This window comes from Brassica oleracea, chromosome C6, assembly GCF_000695525.1.
Source record: "Brassica oleracea var. oleracea cultivar TO1000 chromosome C6, BOL, whole genome shotgun sequence".
In the NCBI taxonomy this organism is placed as follows: Eukaryota; Viridiplantae; Streptophyta; class Magnoliopsida; order Brassicales; family Brassicaceae; genus Brassica; species Brassica oleracea.
Genome location: NC_027753.1, coordinates 17,659,648 through 17,677,815, shown reverse-complemented (window position 1 = coordinate 17,677,815; position 18,168 = coordinate 17,659,648). Strand labels below are relative to the sequence as shown.

Below are 18,168 nucleotides of genomic sequence, written 5' to 3'. Positions count from 1 at the left end.
GTAACCCACAACAAAATCACTGTCCTCACGTCACCTATTGGAAAATTCTCAAAAAATCGGTCAGACTAGGTTTCAAAGCATCAAGAACTGAGGCAGAGTGTGAAGCGTTGCTCGCCGGTCTGGGCCTTGCCCAAGTTGTCGGTGCAGACAACCTGGAACCGTTTTACGACTCGCAATTTGTGGAAAACTAGTTCAGCTGTGACTACGAAGAAGGGGATGAAAGGATGATGGCATATTTAAAGATTAAACAAGAGCTCACTGAAAATTTTACCACATTTAAGTTGACTAAAATCTCCCGAGGGGAGAATGCTACCACAGACGCATTAGCATCAACTTCTGACCCTGATCTACGACGCCTCATCCCGGTAATAGCACATAAATTTTCTGGTTTAGGAATTGTTAATATATTTTTTTTTTTTAAAATAGATAAATGATTTAATGGCATAGTAGTAATCGTAAAAATGACAAGTATTGGCATGGGCATTACGGATATTGGTTCGATTCAGGTATTTCGGATTTTGGGTAGTTCGGATAGAAGGATAGAGAATCCATTTTTTGTTTCTGTTTGGTTTGGATAGTTTCTGGTTCGGTTCGGTTTGGATAGTAAAACTAGGAAACAAAAAATATGCGGAAAAAAATTTGATAGCAAAGGCCTAATTGTAGCAAATTGGGCTTCAATCACAAAGGCCCAGTAAAAGCCCAATAGTTGAATACTCTCGGGTCATAACAGGTGTTCGAATGAACAGACGTTAGCTTTTCCCGTTTCTCTTCGTCGAGCGAGAATCGAATCAATAGATTACTAAGGAGGAACCGTTTGATTTCATTGTTCAAAATCCAAGAAAAAGATCCTTTGCGTCGACGACTGACTCCAATCGATGTCATCTGCGTCTACGGCGGTGCGTCCGGTGGCCGGAACTGGGTTACCGGAGAAGGCGGCGGCAGCTCTGGTCAATTCATTCCGTTTGGCCTCCGTGACGCAACGGTTAGCTTTCCACATTCAGACCGGCGCCAAAAGCGACGTCAAAGAGTTCCAAAGCTGCTGCATCTCTCTCGCCAAGTAAAATAGTTTGCTTCAATTTCAATTTCTGTCTTTAGGTTTTTAATTGATTGGATTGGATGCAGAGGAATTGATTTTGCGATAGCTAACAATGAAATCCCGAAGAAGGTTGAAGATCTTCCCTCCTTGCTTAAACAGGTGAGTTACTGACAAATATCGAGACTTTTTGAATGGATTGAGGCCATTGTTACTCTACTTATATATTGGCTTTGTGTTAGGTGTGCCGACATAGAGATGATGTCTACACTAAGACTGCTGTTTTGGTGCTCATGATCTCTATTAAGGTAACATCAGACAGAAGAGTTAATTGGCATTAGAGTGCTTCTGTTCTCTGAATGATTAAAGAATGCCACTTTTGTTTAGAAGAATGATTTTAGTCAGAAGTTTAAAGACTTTGTGTTAATGGCACAGCATGCTTGTAAACTGGGATGGTTTTCAGATAGCGAGGCTCAAGAACTCATCGCCCTTGCTGATCAGGTCTGTCTTCTTTTGAGATAGGAGGAGGATTACAGATTATTTGAGGGAGCTACTAATGTTTTCCTTCTTATTCAGATGAAAAATGGTTTCGGGAATCCTGAAAACACTATCCCTGCTATTCAAAGTCCTGGTGGTACATTATCGCAGATCATGGAGAGGTAGCTTTTGCTTTCACTTTCTTTGTTGATTTATATACTCATGTCACAAGCTTCTTCAACAGAATGGTACTCACTTGAAACAAATCTATGCGTTGGTTGTAATTTGTTTTTTTTTTTCTGATCCCAGGTTTTATCCTCTTGTAAAGCTTGGGCATGTTCTTGTTTCTCTTGAAGTGAAGGTGATGTTCTGTCTTCTGGTTTGAACATGTTACCCTCTAACTGTGCTCCTTTTCATTTTTGTTTTCTTTACATGACAGTCTGGCTATACAATGCTTGCACATGATTTCCATATCTCGAAGAATATGCCGCATTCTCCTCAAGAGAAAATTGTACGTATGGCTTGTGTGTTGTCTATGATTTCATTTTTCATTGTGAATCTTTGTTTCTTCTTGTTGATGCACTAGCTTTCTGTCTTATGGTTAGCATATTATCCCACTAACTCCACATTCTTGTTTGCTCTCAGCGGCTATTTGTTGTCCAGACAGAAAACATAGACACGTCCGCCTGTATTATAAATCCTCCAGAAGTCAGGTGTAAAGAATTTGCTCTTTTTCATCGCTGACACGAAATATGATCCAATTTTAACCTCCTGGCCTTTGTATCAAAATTGCAGCTTCATTTTAAATGGAAAGGTGGTCGAGAAGAGGGTTAATATCTCAATGGTTTGTGAAATTTTGATGTAATTTTGTATATTTGAACTAGTTATCTGCATGTGTTTATGTTTATTGTCAAATCTTTATTTTTATTTTTCAGGATTCGGGGCCTCAACTCCCAACAAATGTTACTGCCATCCTCAAATACGGAACAAACCTCTTACAAGTTATGGGCAATTCCAATGGTCATTACATCATTGTAATTGCTTTTACGGGTTTAGCACAGCTACCTGAAAAACCAGTTCTTAAAGAGTATGTGCAGTCTGGAGTGGTCGAGGCAAGTCCAGGTAATTCAAGATCACAAGAAATGAGGAAATTTTGCGTTTTATGCCCTGTGAATATTTCATTGACTTGGAATTAATGGCTCTGTACTTTCTTTTTGGTTCTGTCATTAGATTCTGACATCATTGAGGGGCCATCTCGAGTATCTCTCAGATGTCCTATAAGGTATCACTTCTGCCTCTTTTTGTGGACTACTGTGTAATGTTATGATTGTCTTTGGTCAGTTACTTTGAAGTCTATATTATAACAGTCGCAGCCGGATCAAGCTTCCAGTCAAGGGCCACTTGTGTAAACATCTTCAGGTGATACAGGGTTTTGAATTTATCTTCGTTTTCTCGTAAGACTTGTTATTTGTAGAATAACTTTTTCTGCTGCAGTGTTTTGATTTCTGGAATTATGTCAACATTAATATGAGAAACCCATCCTGGCGCTGCCCTCACTGCAATCAACCTGTCTCCTACCCAGAGATCCGTTTAGATCAAAACATGGTCAAGGCAAGTAACTCTCTACGCCGTAAGTTGCGTACTACTATAATTTTGCATTGCATCTTTATATAGATAACTGGTCTCATTTCATATTCTCAGATATTAAAGGATGCGGGGCGCAATGCTGCCGATGTAATCATCCATGCCGGTGGTACATGGAAGGTTGCAATGGAAAATAATGGAAACGAGGAACCTGTCCGTGATGCAATAATCCATGATCTTGAAGATCCAAATAGCTTGTTAAATGCTGGTCCTGTTGTCTTGGATCTTACTGGGGATGATGAGGACGATACTGATATTGAACTATTTGGTAGCACCAGCAAGGCTGTGGACCAGAAGCCCCACTTGTCAGATGCTCAGGGTCAATCTAATAATAACAACACAAGCAAAGATGCTTCAGTCGACGATTACTGTTCTATGTTTAACTTCTCGGATGTGATATCACTTGACGAGGTGATGCTAGATCACTTGAATACTGGAACTGGTCAGGACTACTCAAACTTATCTCAACTACCAATGCCTCGAGATCCAACACATGTACCTGCGCCATTCTCACAGGCACCATCTCCAAGAGAGAGATCAGCAACTACTTCCACCGTCTTCCCATCTCCTCAGGTTCATGCTTCACCTGTTACTCCCGGCGGAACATATCTTAGTAGAACCTCCAGTCAGATGTCATCATCGACAACTTCATCACAGGTTAGTGAATCCGTATGAGAATTATACTTTCTTCGTCTTTGAGTGAGTATTGAGATTTTGAGGGTATGTGTTCCTTGCAGAGCCGGGTGCACCCAGTCCAAGTTACGAGCCAGTCTCTTGGGAATGGATCATCTTTGGCTCAGTCTCCGCGTATCCCTAGAGTACTTGCTCCCCAGCCTAACAGTTATTTCGCACGAAGTCTAAACAGTAACCATTTAACCACTCAGACGCAGCGCCCGAATAGTCCCCCTGTTCAATCAGTTTCCCGAACCAGTGACCTAATGGATGTGGACTCGGCTACTCCTGATACAAGCAACTGGCGCCCAAGGATGCGAGGCAGTATTACGCCCGGTTCATATTCCCCTGCTCTTGACTACATGATCATCCGACCTACCCAACAGTCTCAGACTAGGCTTCAAGTTTCACAACCGGGACAGACGCCACCGGTTCAGACATCTCAGGCTTTGCCACCGTTTTCAACCCCCCCTCCTCCGACTTTCACGAGCCCTTCTGGACCGACAGCACCATGGGGAACTTGAGAGACCAGAACAAGGGAAGCTTGATGCTTAGGACAAACAACTCTATCAATAATGAACTTTTGTAACTTATCATTTTGCGCATGGCATGAACATGGCATGAACTTGAATTCCGGTATATAGTTTTCTGCTGACTTGTATAAATTAAATATTGTTGGCCGTACTATTGTATTTACATAACGATCCCATAAATGGCGTATCTTTTAGGAGCAGTTTCATTGATATTCAAATAGCTTCCTAAATAAAAACTAATCCTTGAGTGAAGATTAATAGTATAAGGCTTAGATTTGAAGGTACATGCCTAATCGAATGTAGTTAAGTTCAACTCATCTGACCAAGCGCAGACAAATAAATCATTAGATGTAAACAAAACAATCATAACTGTTACATTTTCTTGTGTGGTTCTAAACACTTGTGTCTTGGGGGATGTGGGTGTGGTTAGAACTATACGCAGCGCTTTAATTAATTACACCAGTATCAAATTGACATAATTAATCAGAGGTTATAAGAGAAACTGCCTGAGGAGAGGATTAAGAGTTTCCATGAGTTTCTCACAAGGATGGTTATGAATGCCTTCGTAAGTAGTCACGACAACGTTTGAGTCTTCTGCTAATCTCTGCAGTTGTTTCTCACAAGGATGGTTTAGTCATGAGTAATACTAACCATGGTATGGTTTATATAGTCTACAGTTGGCCTTGAACATATGATTTTTGAATTTGCTCCAATAAAGTGATCTAATTACTATCCTCACTACCATGAATCAGTTCTTACCAAAGCTAAAGCAAAAAAAAAAAAAATGAATCAGTTCTTGAAACATCCTCAAGGATTCAAACTTGAGTTAAATGGGTATTAATCAAATTCAACATGGATTACAGTAATGACTAGTTCATGGCCGGCCAGCTTTCTTTTTCTGCATCTCTTGCTCATGACTTCTTTCAAACATCACCAACTGTATATCTACTTTTCTTTGACAGTTAGGATGGTTATTTTTTCATTACAAAAATTGATGCAACTTTCAATTAAAAAAACATGAAAACAGGCATTCTGATTAATTATTTGTTTTACTAAGCAAAGAGAGAGAATAAAACCAAGTCAGTTAGTTGATTCTAAAAAGGCCGCTGTCAATGAGGGATTTAATGGAATTTTCTATTCAGTGCTTATCAATTATCATCATATCAAATTATAATTCGCATCTCTTACCCTCTACGTGTATTTATTCTTTATGCTTTTGCATTTGTTAAATAACACTTTCTCCTCTATAAATTGCTTTCTTTTCTAATAGCACTGCGGCTCTCTGATCATACATTCTTCAACTTATCATTACCCAGTCACTCATGGCTTCTTCTTCTCACCGGATAAGGAAATATCATGTGTTTCCAAGCTTCCATGGCCCGGATGTCCGTAGAAATTTTCTTAGTCATTTACATTACCACTTTGCAAGCAAGGGAATCACGGTGTTTAAAGACCAGGAGATCGTAAGAGGCCAGACGATTGGACCAGAACTCAAACAAGCAATAAGAGAATCTAGGATCTCGATGGTGGTGCTATCAAAGAATTACGCTTCTTCCAGCTGGTGTTTAGATGAATTGGTGGAAATCTTGGAATGCAAGGAAGCTTGTGGGCAGATGGTGATGACTATTTTTTACGACGTTGATCCATCTGATGTACGACAACAGAGCGGTGATTTCGGAAGGGCTTTCGGCAGAACTTGCGAAATACAAACAGAGGAAGTGAAGCAAATATGGAGCAAAGCTTTAACTGATGTCGCAGAAATAGCCGGAGTACATTCTCTAAGTTGGTATGTAATTTTTTTTCTTCTTTTTGTTTCATTAGTTTGAAATGTAGCGGTTGCTGGTGCGGTTGTGGGAGTTTGCGGACATAGGTCATTGCGGTTTCTATCGTTATTAAGCGACTTGTGCGACTGTATAGGGATTATAAACTAGTATGTTTACGGGATCTTTATGACTGGTTGATTATGACATAATGCAGCGATTTAATATTAAATTATCAATATTAACATATTATACAATTATAAAATATATCAAAAACATACTATTAAGATAAAATATAATAATTATTAATAAAATATTTAATAGCAATATTACATTTATTTATTTACTCTAGTTTAGATGAAAAATATAATTTCAATAAAATAATTTTTGAAGATTTATATTAGAAATTTACTAAAGAAATATTTTTCCCATATATATATATCTTTATATATCTATGTATGTTGATATTTAAAATCATATATATTAAATGTATTTTAATAAGCTAATAATATATAGAATCTTTGAACTATTTTAATTAAAATATCTTTTGATATCTTTCCATTTTAAATATAAATATATTTATATAAAAACTCTAACAAATCTGTTTAAAAAGATTTTAACAAGATCTTAATTTACAAAAATTATATTTGAATATTTTAACTAATTTCAAAATTATTTTTGAAATATTCTTATAAATTAATATATCCAGTTATTGTTTATAAAATTAAAAATAAAAATTATATCATATTTTTATCTATTATATAATCATAATCAATCATATTAAGAGAAAATTATTATATTGAGATAAATATGATAAAATTGTATTAAATTGATAAATTTATATATTTTATTTTCATGAGTATAAAATATTTATGTTCAAAAATAAAAATATAATATGATTGTAAGACGGGTTATCATTAGCAAACTATATGATACATGTATAAAATCTTTGTAACTACTTTAACCATGATATCTTTTCATTTTCAATATAAATATATATATTTAATATTATATTTTAATATTATAATAAATATGTTGAAAAATATTTTAATGATATCTTAATTTTCAGAAAGTATATGTAAATATTTTCACTAATTTCGTCATTAGCAATGAACTATTATTATGCATTAATATATATAAATTTATCGTTTATAAAATAAAAATATAAAATATATCATATTTTTATCTACTTTATAATCGTAATCATCATATTAAACTACAGTTATTATAATAAATTAATATAGTAAAATTATATTAAATTGATAAGTTTATAAATTTTATTTTCATAAATATAAATTATTTATGTTAAAAATATAATACAATGACATATCAAATTAAAATTAGCAACTATATAATACTTGTCTAAAAATTAACATATCTCAGATTTTTGTATATACAATAATATATTATCTAAAATAAAGAAGCATAAAAGATATTGGTAAAAAAATTTAGCATATATTAAATACAAAATAATTTCAAATATGTTTTCTCATGAATATATTAATTTGTTTAATAACTAAATTCAAATACAATAAGATACATTTATAATAAGAAGTAACAAACGCATCAGACGGCTTTAAACAATCGGTTAATTATAACATGTAAGTTATAAAATTATTTTATTTAAAATAGTTATATAAACATTTAAGTATATGATTAACATTAAAATATATATTACTAATGATCAGAAAAAATATCTCTGTATATAAAACAGAAAACAAACATCCGCGCAGTTGCGCGGATCAAACTCTAGTTTATAGTTAATATTCTTGATTTAAATTTTTTTAATATAAATTATGATATTGTTAGTGAATTTAATGTAAAGTATAAATATATATATATATATATATATATTTTCTATTTATAATATTTCAATTTTAAAATATTTATAGAAAACAGTTTTATATTTATTTATCTAACTGCAACCTCCCACACCCGCAAACGATATCAGAAACCAGCTTTTAATTTTAGAAGGTTCGGAACAGTTTGATGTTATTTACATCGTTTTTGTGATTGTTGTAAACGCCAACAATTGCCATTAACCGTAAAAGTTGCATAGTGGAGAAACCTGTTAAACCTTTAATCAATGCTTCAAAGTTCTCAAATTTTAGACCCACTAACATTATTTTGTCTGCGTATTGGAGAAACTAAATTCATCAATTAGGCATGGGAAGAAAAATTAAATCGCACCAACATGATTTTGTGTTTTTTTCAGGGATGATGAGGCTAAGATGATGCAGAAGATTGTTGCAGATGTTTCCAAGAATCTGAATGTCACACTGTCTAGGGATTGTGACAAGGTTGTGGGACTTAGATCTCACTTAAGAAAAGTGTACCCTTTGTTATGCCTAGAATGCGATGAAGTGAAGATGATTGGAATCTGGGGTCCAGCGGGAATTGGTAAGACAACCATTGCTAGAGCTTTATATAACCAACTCTCTAGCAGTTTTCCACTTAGGTGTTTTATGGGGAACCTCAAGGGAAGCTACAATAAGAGCATAATGGGTGTTGATGACTATGATTCCAAGTTGTGTTTACAAAGCCAACTTCTGTCCACGATCTTTAACCAAACCGACATGAAGGTACATGATTTATGTGCAATAAAGGAATGGCTACATGATCAGAGAGTTCTTATCATTCTTGACGATGTAGAGGAGCTAGAGCAACTAGATACCTTAGCGAAAGAAACTTCTTGGTTTGGTCCGGGAAGTAGGATCATCTTTACCATGAAAGATAAAAATATTTTGAAGGCACATGGGATCAAAGAAATTTATCATGTGGATCTTCCATCCGAAGAAGAAGCTCTTGAGATCTTATGCTTATCTGCTTTCAAACAAAGATCTCCACGGGAAGGTTTTAAAGAGCTTTCACATAGAATAGCAGAATTATGTGGTTATCTTCCGCTGGGTCTTTGTGTTGTGGGTTCATCTTTACGTGGAGCAAGCAAGAACGAATGGGGGCATCAATTATATAGGCTAGAAACCAGTCTTGATAGAAAAATTGGGAATGTACTAAGAGTTGGATATGAAACACTGTTACAGAAAGATCAAGTTCTTTTTCTACACATTGCATGCTTCTTCTACAATGAGAATGTTGATCACATGACAACCCTACTTTCAAAAGGTAACTTGGACGTCAGAAATGGATTGAAGACCCTGGCTGATAAATCTCTTGTGAAGGTCTCTATTGATGGGCGGATAGTGATGCACTGTTTACTACAGAAATTGGGTAGACAGATAGTTCTTGAACAGTCTGTAGAACCTGGGAGACGTCAGTTTTTAGTAGAGCCTCAAGAGATTTGTGATGTACTAGCAAATGAAACTGTGAGTTCTTACATTTATATACTCACTTGAGATATTGTCAATACATCTTTCATATTGTGACCAAAATTTTGGAAAAATGTGTTAGGGTACTGGATCTGTCTTAGGTATATCATTTGATATGTCCAAGATCAGTGAGTTCTCTATAACTGCTCAAGCTTGACAAGTTTTCCAGATATTTCTAGGAACATCAAGCATCTCAATGTACGAAACACAAAGATTAGAGAAGTTCCTCCGACAATTGGCAGGCATTGGTCTAGTCTTACATGGCTTCATATTGGCAGCAGAAACCTCATGACATTAAGTTATGTCCCTGAAAGTTTAAGGAAGCTAGACCTAAGAAACAGTCATTTTATCACGATTCCAGATTGCGTCATTAGTCTTCCTTTTGTACAAAGTCTTATCATCCAAAACTGTCGAACGCTCGTGTCACTACAGGGTCTCCCCCCTTCGCTTTGGTGTCTGGATGCAACTGATTGCAGATCACTCACGACTGTACTTCACACTTTCGGTGATCCGTGTGCAAGTTTTAACTACCGCAACTGTGTGATGTTGGAGGAAGAAGCACGGAGAAGAATCATACAAAAATGGGATTACAATTATTTATGCTTACCGGGTAAAGAAGTCCCCATAAACTTCACTCACAAAGCGACTGGAAACTCCATAGCCGTCCCTATGAGCTTGCATGTTGAGGGAACTATCTCAGCATCGTCAAGATTCAAGGCTTGCCTTCTGCTTTCTCCAGTTAAGGGATATCCCCTTTTTGATATAACTTGTCGTCTAAGAAGCAAAGAAGGTATACTCCTAAACGAAGTTGAGTACTGGATTTCAGGGCTGTCTCCAAAGTTTCTGACGGAACATCTCCTAATATTTTGTGGGGACTTGTTTCAAACAGACAAATGCCATGAATTGGATATCACTACGAGTGAAATTCTGTTTGAATTCAGCTGTAGGGACAACGATGACAAGATTATTGAGTGCGGTGTACAGATCTTGAGGGAGGAAGGCGAGAGTAGTAGCAGCGCAATGGACTGCTACGAAACTAGAGGCAACAACAACCACCACACAGATGGAGAGTATAAAGCAGAAAACACTTTATAAAGTAGAAAAGGGGTAAACATACAAGTCGTTGGAATTGGCTTGGGATTCTTGGTCTCTGGAAGAAGAAGATAAAAATGGACAGAGCAGACTTCTCGTGGAATCTCCTGAGACCAGAGACCAGTGATGATACATTACCATTTTCATGAGGTACTATCTCATAAAAAAAAAGAGATGGAGACTTTGAGGCTGAAGCTGTTCAGCTACTTAAGAATGGAAGCATCACAGACTGTTATTAAAAAGAAAAACAGAGTTCTTACTATGTCTGGTGCAGCTACTTTGTATGGTCTATATATATATATCGACATTTTGTTGCGTCTCTGCCGTTTTTGTTAGCTAGATTAGGTGTTGGTGAATAATTGACAAAGACTTGTATTGCTAGTTCACTGTATTACTGTTTGGTTTAAAAGCTTTGGTTTAATTAAATTGAGTATGGAGACATGCGCTTCAAAGAATCACAACTAGATCTTGACTCGTGGGCGCGCAGGTGTTTGTTTTACGATATCAATATAAACATTCCAAACACACAACAATTTGGTGATTACATTTGAACTATTTTATTTTATTGTTGAGTCCATATATGCATATTACTTGATTTATTTTTATATTTTTCTAGTTGGATATGTCCGGGTCAGTTATGTAATTATTAAAAAAAATATTGCATCCATTGGTAAATGTTTTATAACCGGTCAAAAGTATAGTACAACAATTTTATGTTTTATTGTATGAATTAGATGTATTTAATAGTTAGATTTTGTGGAGTCAATCACGCGAGAGATCTAGATTGTAGGCATATATATGTAAATTAGTTGATATAGCTAAGAATATTCCCTTTTTTGTTAATAACTGAGAGATTTTTTTTTTTCATTGATGGATAATCATAAAGTAGTCTAGTCAACCGACTAGAGGCAGTTCAAAACAGAAACAAATGCCAGTAGGCAAATAAACAACCCAAAACAATCGGGCAAGAACCAAAAACAGAAAACAGAGCAGGAGGAGATCAAAAGTGAAACCATACTCATGATAATCCTCTGTCCAAGTGGAGTTTAGGAGAGCTAGGATGCCTCTTTAGAATAGAGAAGCAGCGAGCCAATTCGGACCCAACCTTGCAACATACGAACGGTAACGATGATCCCGCGTCACACTAGTTGCAATTTGTATCGCAGGGGAGTTACATGTAATAGGGATCAGATGGAGGGTGCTTCCTTGAATAGAATTTATAATCTGAACACCTGATGGCAAGAGTAATAAGAAGCTGGGTGAGCCAGAGGATGTTCGAGGGCAAGGCCGGCTTGGATTGACGAGAATTCAAAAATGATTTTCTTCATTTTGAGATCCGACATTGCATCGGCCGACCACGAAAGCACCAAGAGATCAGCCTGAACACTCGACAAGATGCCACTAAATGCCCTTCGACTGTGTAATAGCACATTTCCTTTAGAGTCCCTGAGGAGCCAGGAAGCACCACAAGTACCAGAATATTGAGACCACGACGATCCCACATTACACTTCAGGAAAGAGTCAGAAGGTATAATCCATGTTGGAGAGGTGACTTGGTTCAGGGGATTACTTGAAGTGAAATCGGGTAACACACCGTGGAGCTTGAGCCAGACAGTTGCTTCGTCCATTGCTAGCGACACAATGTCACTCGCCACTGGAAGAACTTTTTCGGAGCAGAACTTGTTCCTTGCCTTCCAGATCTGCCAAAGCAACTATGGGAAGGAGAGCCGAGCAACGATCCCAAAATTGTGGCTTTGGCTTTGTGCAAATAGATAATGCAGGTTCAGAAACACAGAGGTATGGGACCATCCTGCAGGAGGAGAAGAAATGCCAGATGTTATCCAAACGTCTTGCGCAGTGGTGCAGTGAAACAGAACATGACAAACAGTCTCTGGGCCTTGTTTACAGAGAGAACATGTCGTATCCAAAGGAATACCCCGAGATCTAAGTTGTGATTTAACAGCAACTGCACCAGATAACACTCTCCGAAGGAAGTGACGTAGTTTAGGTGATGTTTTCGTCTTCCAAAGCTTCCTATTGTCCGATTGAATATCAGCCAGCAGTTCAATAAGTTTATAACCACTTCTAGAATCATACCTTCTATTTTGGGAGAAAGCCCACCTTTCATCATCAGTTCTAGATAAGTTGATCTTAGTATTAAGCACACGTTCAACATCCTCATCTGCGATTAATTGACGTACCAAATCCACGTTCCACCGCCCCATTTGCGGGATGATCAACTCATTCACTGTCAACGTGAGATCAACCAGAGCATCTTGATTGTAGCGAGGTGGCCTGGGAGTAGGATCTAATATCCAATTATCCAGCCATACTCTCGTACTCCTGCCATCCACAATCTGCTTAGAGAGACCTTGTTTCAAAAGCTCACGACCATGCATTATACTGCGCCATGCATATGAAGGCCGAGAACCCATACTACATTCCAAGAAGGCTCCTCTTGCAAAGTACCGATGTTTTAAAATACGAGAGAGGAGGGAATCAGGCGAACTCCATAATCTCTAGGCCTGCTTAGCAAGCAAGGACTGATTGAATTTTTCAATGTCTTTAAACCCGAGCCTTCCCTTGTCCTTGTCTTTGCATAGTTTTTGCCAAGCCACCCATGGAATATTCTTACGATTAGTTCCACTACTCCACCAGAATTCAATCATAGAGCTTGTAAGCTTCGCACACACATTTTTGGGTAACTTAAAACATGACATAGCATACACCGGTAATGCCAAACAAACGGACTTTAGCAAGATTTCTTTCCCTCCCTGAGACAATGATTTCGCAAACCAACCTTGCAACCGTCCTTGCAGCTTCTCTCTGATGTAGCTGAGTAGTTTCCGTTTTGACCCACTGAAACACTCCGGTAGCCCCAAGTGAGAACCTTCTCCCCCCTCCTTCTCAATACCCAAAATCGACTTAACCTCTTCCTTTGTATCCTCAGAAACAAGGGAACCAAAGATCACAGAAGACTTTTGTTGGTTCACAACCTGTCCTGACACCTCACCATACATTCTGATATATTCCATAAGCTCAGAAGCTTCCTCCACATTTGCTTTGCACAGGAGTAAACTATCATCGGCAAACAGAAGGTGGTGGACTGAGGGGCAGCCATCTGCTAGAACAATACCGTGGAAATGACTGGCTGCTTCTGAAGCATTCAAACAACTGACTAAGGCCTCAGCATATAGGATAAATAAGAATGGTGACAAGGGGTCGCCCTGACGGATTCCCCGTTCTGGTTTGATATAGCCATGAGAACTTTCATTCATTAGGAGCGAAAAGGACACAGAGCTCACACAAGTCATAATCCAAGTGGCCCATACTCTGTCAAACCCCATCTTCTCCAGTAAAACCTCCAGAAAATTCCACTCTCCACGGTCATACGCTTTGGACATATCAGTTTTTATTGCCATCCGTTCACTGGCGACTTTAATGTTTGTCTGTAGCCCATGAACCATTTCGTGTGCAATAATTATATTATCAGAGATGATACGACCTGAAACAAAGGCACCTTGGGTTTCTGAAATCACCTCAGGAAGAACCATCTTCAGACGATCACACAGAATCTTGGAGATTATTTTGTACTGGACAGAGCACAAACTGATTGGCCTCATATCTTTCATCTGCGTCGGATGCAAAACCTTTGGTAGTAGAATCATTTGCGTGTGGTTCCACCCTTCAGGCATAATAGCAGAACGGAAGAAATCTTGGATCTCAGTTACCAAACCTGGTCCGACAATATGCCAGAATTGTTGATAAAAGAGACCTGTAAGCCCATCTTCTCCAGGAGCACTGATTCCTTTCACATTGAAGGCTGCTTTCTTAATCTCGTCAGCTGTTACCGGACCAGTGAGTCGAGCGTTCATCTGACTGGTTACTCTGCTCCGAAACCAAGAGAAGAGGGTCTCAAGATCGGTGGGATTGGAACTAGTGAAAAGATCTCTGAAAAACTCCACCGCTATATTCCCTTTAGCCCCTTCGGAGAATTGTTCATGTCCCATCTCATCAAGCAACATCAAAATTCGATTTTGTATCCTTCTCCCTTTCACACAATTGTGAAAAAACTTGGTGTTCCTATCCCCAGCTTTCAACCATTCTTCACGGCATTTCTGGCGCCAAAAGAGTTCATCCTCTCTTAAAGCCTCTGCTAAATCAAACTTGAGCTTCTTCATGAGATCAAAAGAAGGGTTCGTCTTGGAGATTTCCGTTTCCAGCGCTCCTTGAAGGCGAGTAATCTTGTCTCGAGAGTTAAGACCAGACGACTTCTTCCAACTCATAATCTTCCTATGACATCTTCGAATACGATCCATCGTTTTGACACTCTCTCCATATTTTCCTTCCCAACTTAATCGCACCAGATCTTCAAAGCCTTCTCTAGACAGCATACGCTTATCAAACTGAAACCGGCTTTTAGTTGGGCTATCTCTTTCTAAAGCAAAGCAAACTCGTATGGGCCTGTGGTCAGAAGCCCAAAGTTCCAAATATTCTAAGTTAGAACGAGGAAACAAGGCAAACCAATCATTGTTACCGAAACTCCTATCCAAACGACATGTCACCCATCCATTCTCCCTTTTTCCGGCCCACGATAAGCAATTTCCGGAGTAACGAAGCTCTTTAATTTTGCAGTTCTGTACCATGTTGCGAAAATTCCAGAAATTAGAATCACCCCGTACTGCACCACCACTCTTTTCCTCATTCGACAGAATCTCATTAAAGTCCCCTACTAGTATCCAAGCTTCATCACGAGCTAAGAAAATAGATACAAGCCTGTTCCACACCTCTTGTCTTCTTGCTTTAACAGGGTCCCCATAAACGCAGGACATGTAAAAAGTAGAAGACCCACACGATACTTTCAAATCAATAATTCTCTTATCACTAGAGAGAACTGTAACCTGATAGCTATCCTTCCACATAACCGCTAAACCCCCACTTAAACCATCAGGATCCACAGTAACAATGCAATCATACCCTAACTGCTTCTTCAAACCAACCAAGTAATCCGTTTTTTGTTTAGTTTCCATCAGAAAAATAAAGTCCGGGAAGTATTTCCGACGAAGACCCCGGAGATTCCGAACTGTCTCAATGCTGCATGCACCTTGACAGTTCCAAGATAGAATGCTCATTGGGGAGGCAGCGGCTTCAATACGGAAGCCACCGAAGATGTGATTTTTGGGTTTTTGTTCTCCGAGCCGTTCACAGCAAAGGGAGATTTCCTCTTGGAGCTTCCTATCCGGTCGGTAACCTGATCCTGAACCTCCACCGAAGCTGAGCCAGCTTCCACGCTCCTCTGAACAAGGGATTTTCATTTCTAGGAAGAAGGGTGTTTCCGCTGTGACCCGTTGTTGCCTGGTTTCCTTAAGACTCGCCCCTCCGAAGAAGGGCCTAGCTGAAAACCCGAGTGGACCACAGGTGAGGAGTGAACCGAGATCTTAGAAGCCGACGACTCTTTCTCGCCATCACTTCCATCATCAATTTTCCGGCGAATGACCAAGCCTCCATAGTTTAAGCTATCATCTCTAGGATATTGTTCCTTGTAAGAGTACACATGTCCTTTCCCTTTGTCTAACTCTTTCGTGATTTTCGTTAGTCGTAAAGAAGACTCTGCTTGGTTGTCTGCAGTTCCTTGTCTCACACGTTGAATTCGAGCAAGACGTTCCGTAGCATCAGAGTGCGATATATACATCATCACCATTTTGTGATCTTCTTTGGAGAGTTCAAGAAAAAGATCTGCAAACCTAGGTGGACCATCTCTCGATACTACTACAGTTGTAGCTACTGCATGAGAGTTCATACCCAAATTGCTCTGGCCTCCTCTGTTATTCCTTTTTTCAGATAAGGGCATCTGATTTTCTCATGGTGAGACGCAAACAATGGAAGCAACGCTTGTGGATTTTCTCATACTCAAACTCTATTGTCACTGTACCGCCTTCTGGCATGCTGAGCTTCCTAGTGGCTTTCAATGGATTGTTTGTGTTGAAAGTAATCAACGCCCTAATATAATCCTTAGCCTGTGAGACTTTTGGATCATAGGCAATCTCTTCAACATGACAGATCTCCGAGGCTAGAGTATCCATAGTTCCGGTAGTAAAGAAGATCATTGGGATGTGGCAGATACAAATCCACAACTCCATCGGAAATCCTCTGGTGGATTCAAGATCCAACGCTCCAGTGCCATAGCCCAATGGTTGTAAGACCATGGCCTGTTTTTCAAAACCGTCAACAGATCCTCTTCTCGTTGAAAGATAAACTGGAATCGATCACGAGACAACGCAATACCACGAACTTTTCCAGAGACACGCCAAGCCGTAGGCATGTACTCAATCATTCTTGCCATGGATTGACACTCCGGGTTCAGCAAACGTCCCAACAGGCTCGTTTCATTCTCATCAACAACTCTGAACCGGGGATCATTAGGAAGGGTGAGAGGTTCTTCTTCCTGAAGCGACATTGCTTGGATTGCTTTGTGGAGTATATCGGCCATAATCTTCAAAAGACTGAGGTACTCGACGGCGCCTGAGCAGTAGAGAAGCGAGTTCTTTGGAAGCAGGTCAAGCGTGATTGACGCGAAGTTGCCTTTAGTAATACAATATTCCGAGACAATCTTAAAGGAAATCATGGTAAAAAAGGAAAACTTGGAGGTGAGGTAAATTATTAAGGAAACAATAAGGGAATTGGAAACCTCAATAATAAGGAAAAGGAAAGCAAATGAGGGATTTAGGAGAAGATACAAACTTTCCAAAAAGATTTATACCGTCGCAAACGCCGGAAAAAGAATCCACTCACGACGAGGGAAGAGAGATTTTTAAAAAGGAAATCGCCGGAAATTGCCCCAACTAATTGTGTGACAAAAAACCATGATAATAACTGAGAGATACATAGCTTTTAAATTCGGTTGGTGGCTATATAATTTGGATATGGAAGTATTCTTGAACTGGTTTGTCAAGTTTAGATTTTGTTAACTACTTTACATATATATCTCGATTTACTATTTCAAGCTTATGTACATATTAAAATGGTGGTATAATGAAACCGGTTTAATAATCAGACACGGTAGAAAAATAAACCAAAACTATTTTTTGGTAATTCTGATTTAAGAAACCAAACACTATCTGCTAATTCTCGAAATATTCTGAAAACGGAAGCAATTAAACTGTGTATTAAACAGAAGCAATTAAACTGTGTATAAATCTTTTGAACTCTGAAAACTATATTCAAAACAGGAGTAATAATCTGTATTCGATGTGCTAAATCTTGAATTTAGGGGATTTTGTTATGGATTTTTTGATCAAGCAATGTGTTTGTTGCTGCACTTTGATGGTCATTGAGCTCTCTCTGGTACATATTGTTTTCTTCTTTCTACTGGGTGTTATTAAACGGATTGTTTTTATATAAAGCTTGGGGTTGCAGCAGTGTTTTTAAAACCGGATCGGAAGCTGAACCGGAAATATTTTGAGTCACGGTTTAATATGGTTCGACCGGGTCAAACCTGGTTCAATAATATAGTTTAATATTTTTTTAGTATGTGAATATAAAAATAATATTAGTAAACATGATACATAGTTAAAATATAAATCAATTTTGAACATAAAATATTATAAATATAATTAGTTTCTTGTTTATAT

General features: G+C 38.2%; 2 protein-coding genes and 1 pseudogene across 2 annotated transcripts; 2 read left to right on the top strand and 1 right to left on the bottom strand.

The window, feature by feature from the left end:
• Positions 1-743: 743 nt before the first annotated feature.
• On the top strand, positions 744-4,513 carry LOC106299919 (E3 SUMO-protein ligase pli1-like). The gene is made up of 15 exons (XM_013735935.1): positions 744-1,057; positions 1,123-1,195; positions 1,276-1,341; positions 1,469-1,534; positions 1,610-1,692; positions 1,820-1,871; positions 1,950-2,021; positions 2,156-2,223; positions 2,306-2,354; positions 2,446-2,632; positions 2,741-2,792; positions 2,878-2,929; positions 3,005-3,121; positions 3,212-3,811; positions 3,892-4,513. Exons 1-15 carry the CDS (start codon positions 876-878, stop codon positions 4,348-4,350), a joined length of 2,178 nt encoding a protein of 725 aa, XP_013591389.1. The 5' UTR covers positions 744-875; the 3' UTR covers positions 4,351-4,513.
• A 1,168-nt stretch (positions 4,514-5,681) lies between these two features.
• Positions 5,682-10,540, top strand: LOC106297622 (annotated as a pseudogene).
• Positions 10,541-11,754: 1,214 nt separating this feature from the next.
• LOC106297621 lies at positions 11,755-12,165 on the bottom strand. Its single transcript, XM_013733827.1, has one exon. The coding sequence runs from the start codon at positions 12,163-12,165 to the stop codon at positions 11,755-11,757; it is 411 nt and encodes a 136-aa protein (XP_013589281.1).
• Positions 12,166-18,168: the final 6,003 nt, after the last annotated feature.

Coding starts and splice junctions, on each gene's coding strand:
- LOC106299919 (XM_013735935.1), top strand. CDS start 876: ATGTCATCTGCGTCTACGGCGGTGCGTCCGGTGGCCGGAACTGGGTTA. Junction 1,693..1,819: donor TTATCGCAGATCATGGAGAG/GTAGCTTTTGCT, acceptor TTCTGATCCCAG/GTTTTATCCTCTTGTAAAGC. Junction 3,812..3,891: donor CATCGACAACTTCATCACAG/GTTAGTGAATCC, acceptor TGTTCCTTGCAG/AGCCGGGTGCACCCAGTCCA.
- LOC106297621 (XM_013733827.1), bottom strand. CDS start 12,165: ATGGACGAAGCAACTGTCTGGCTCAAGCTCCACGGTGTGTTACCCGAT.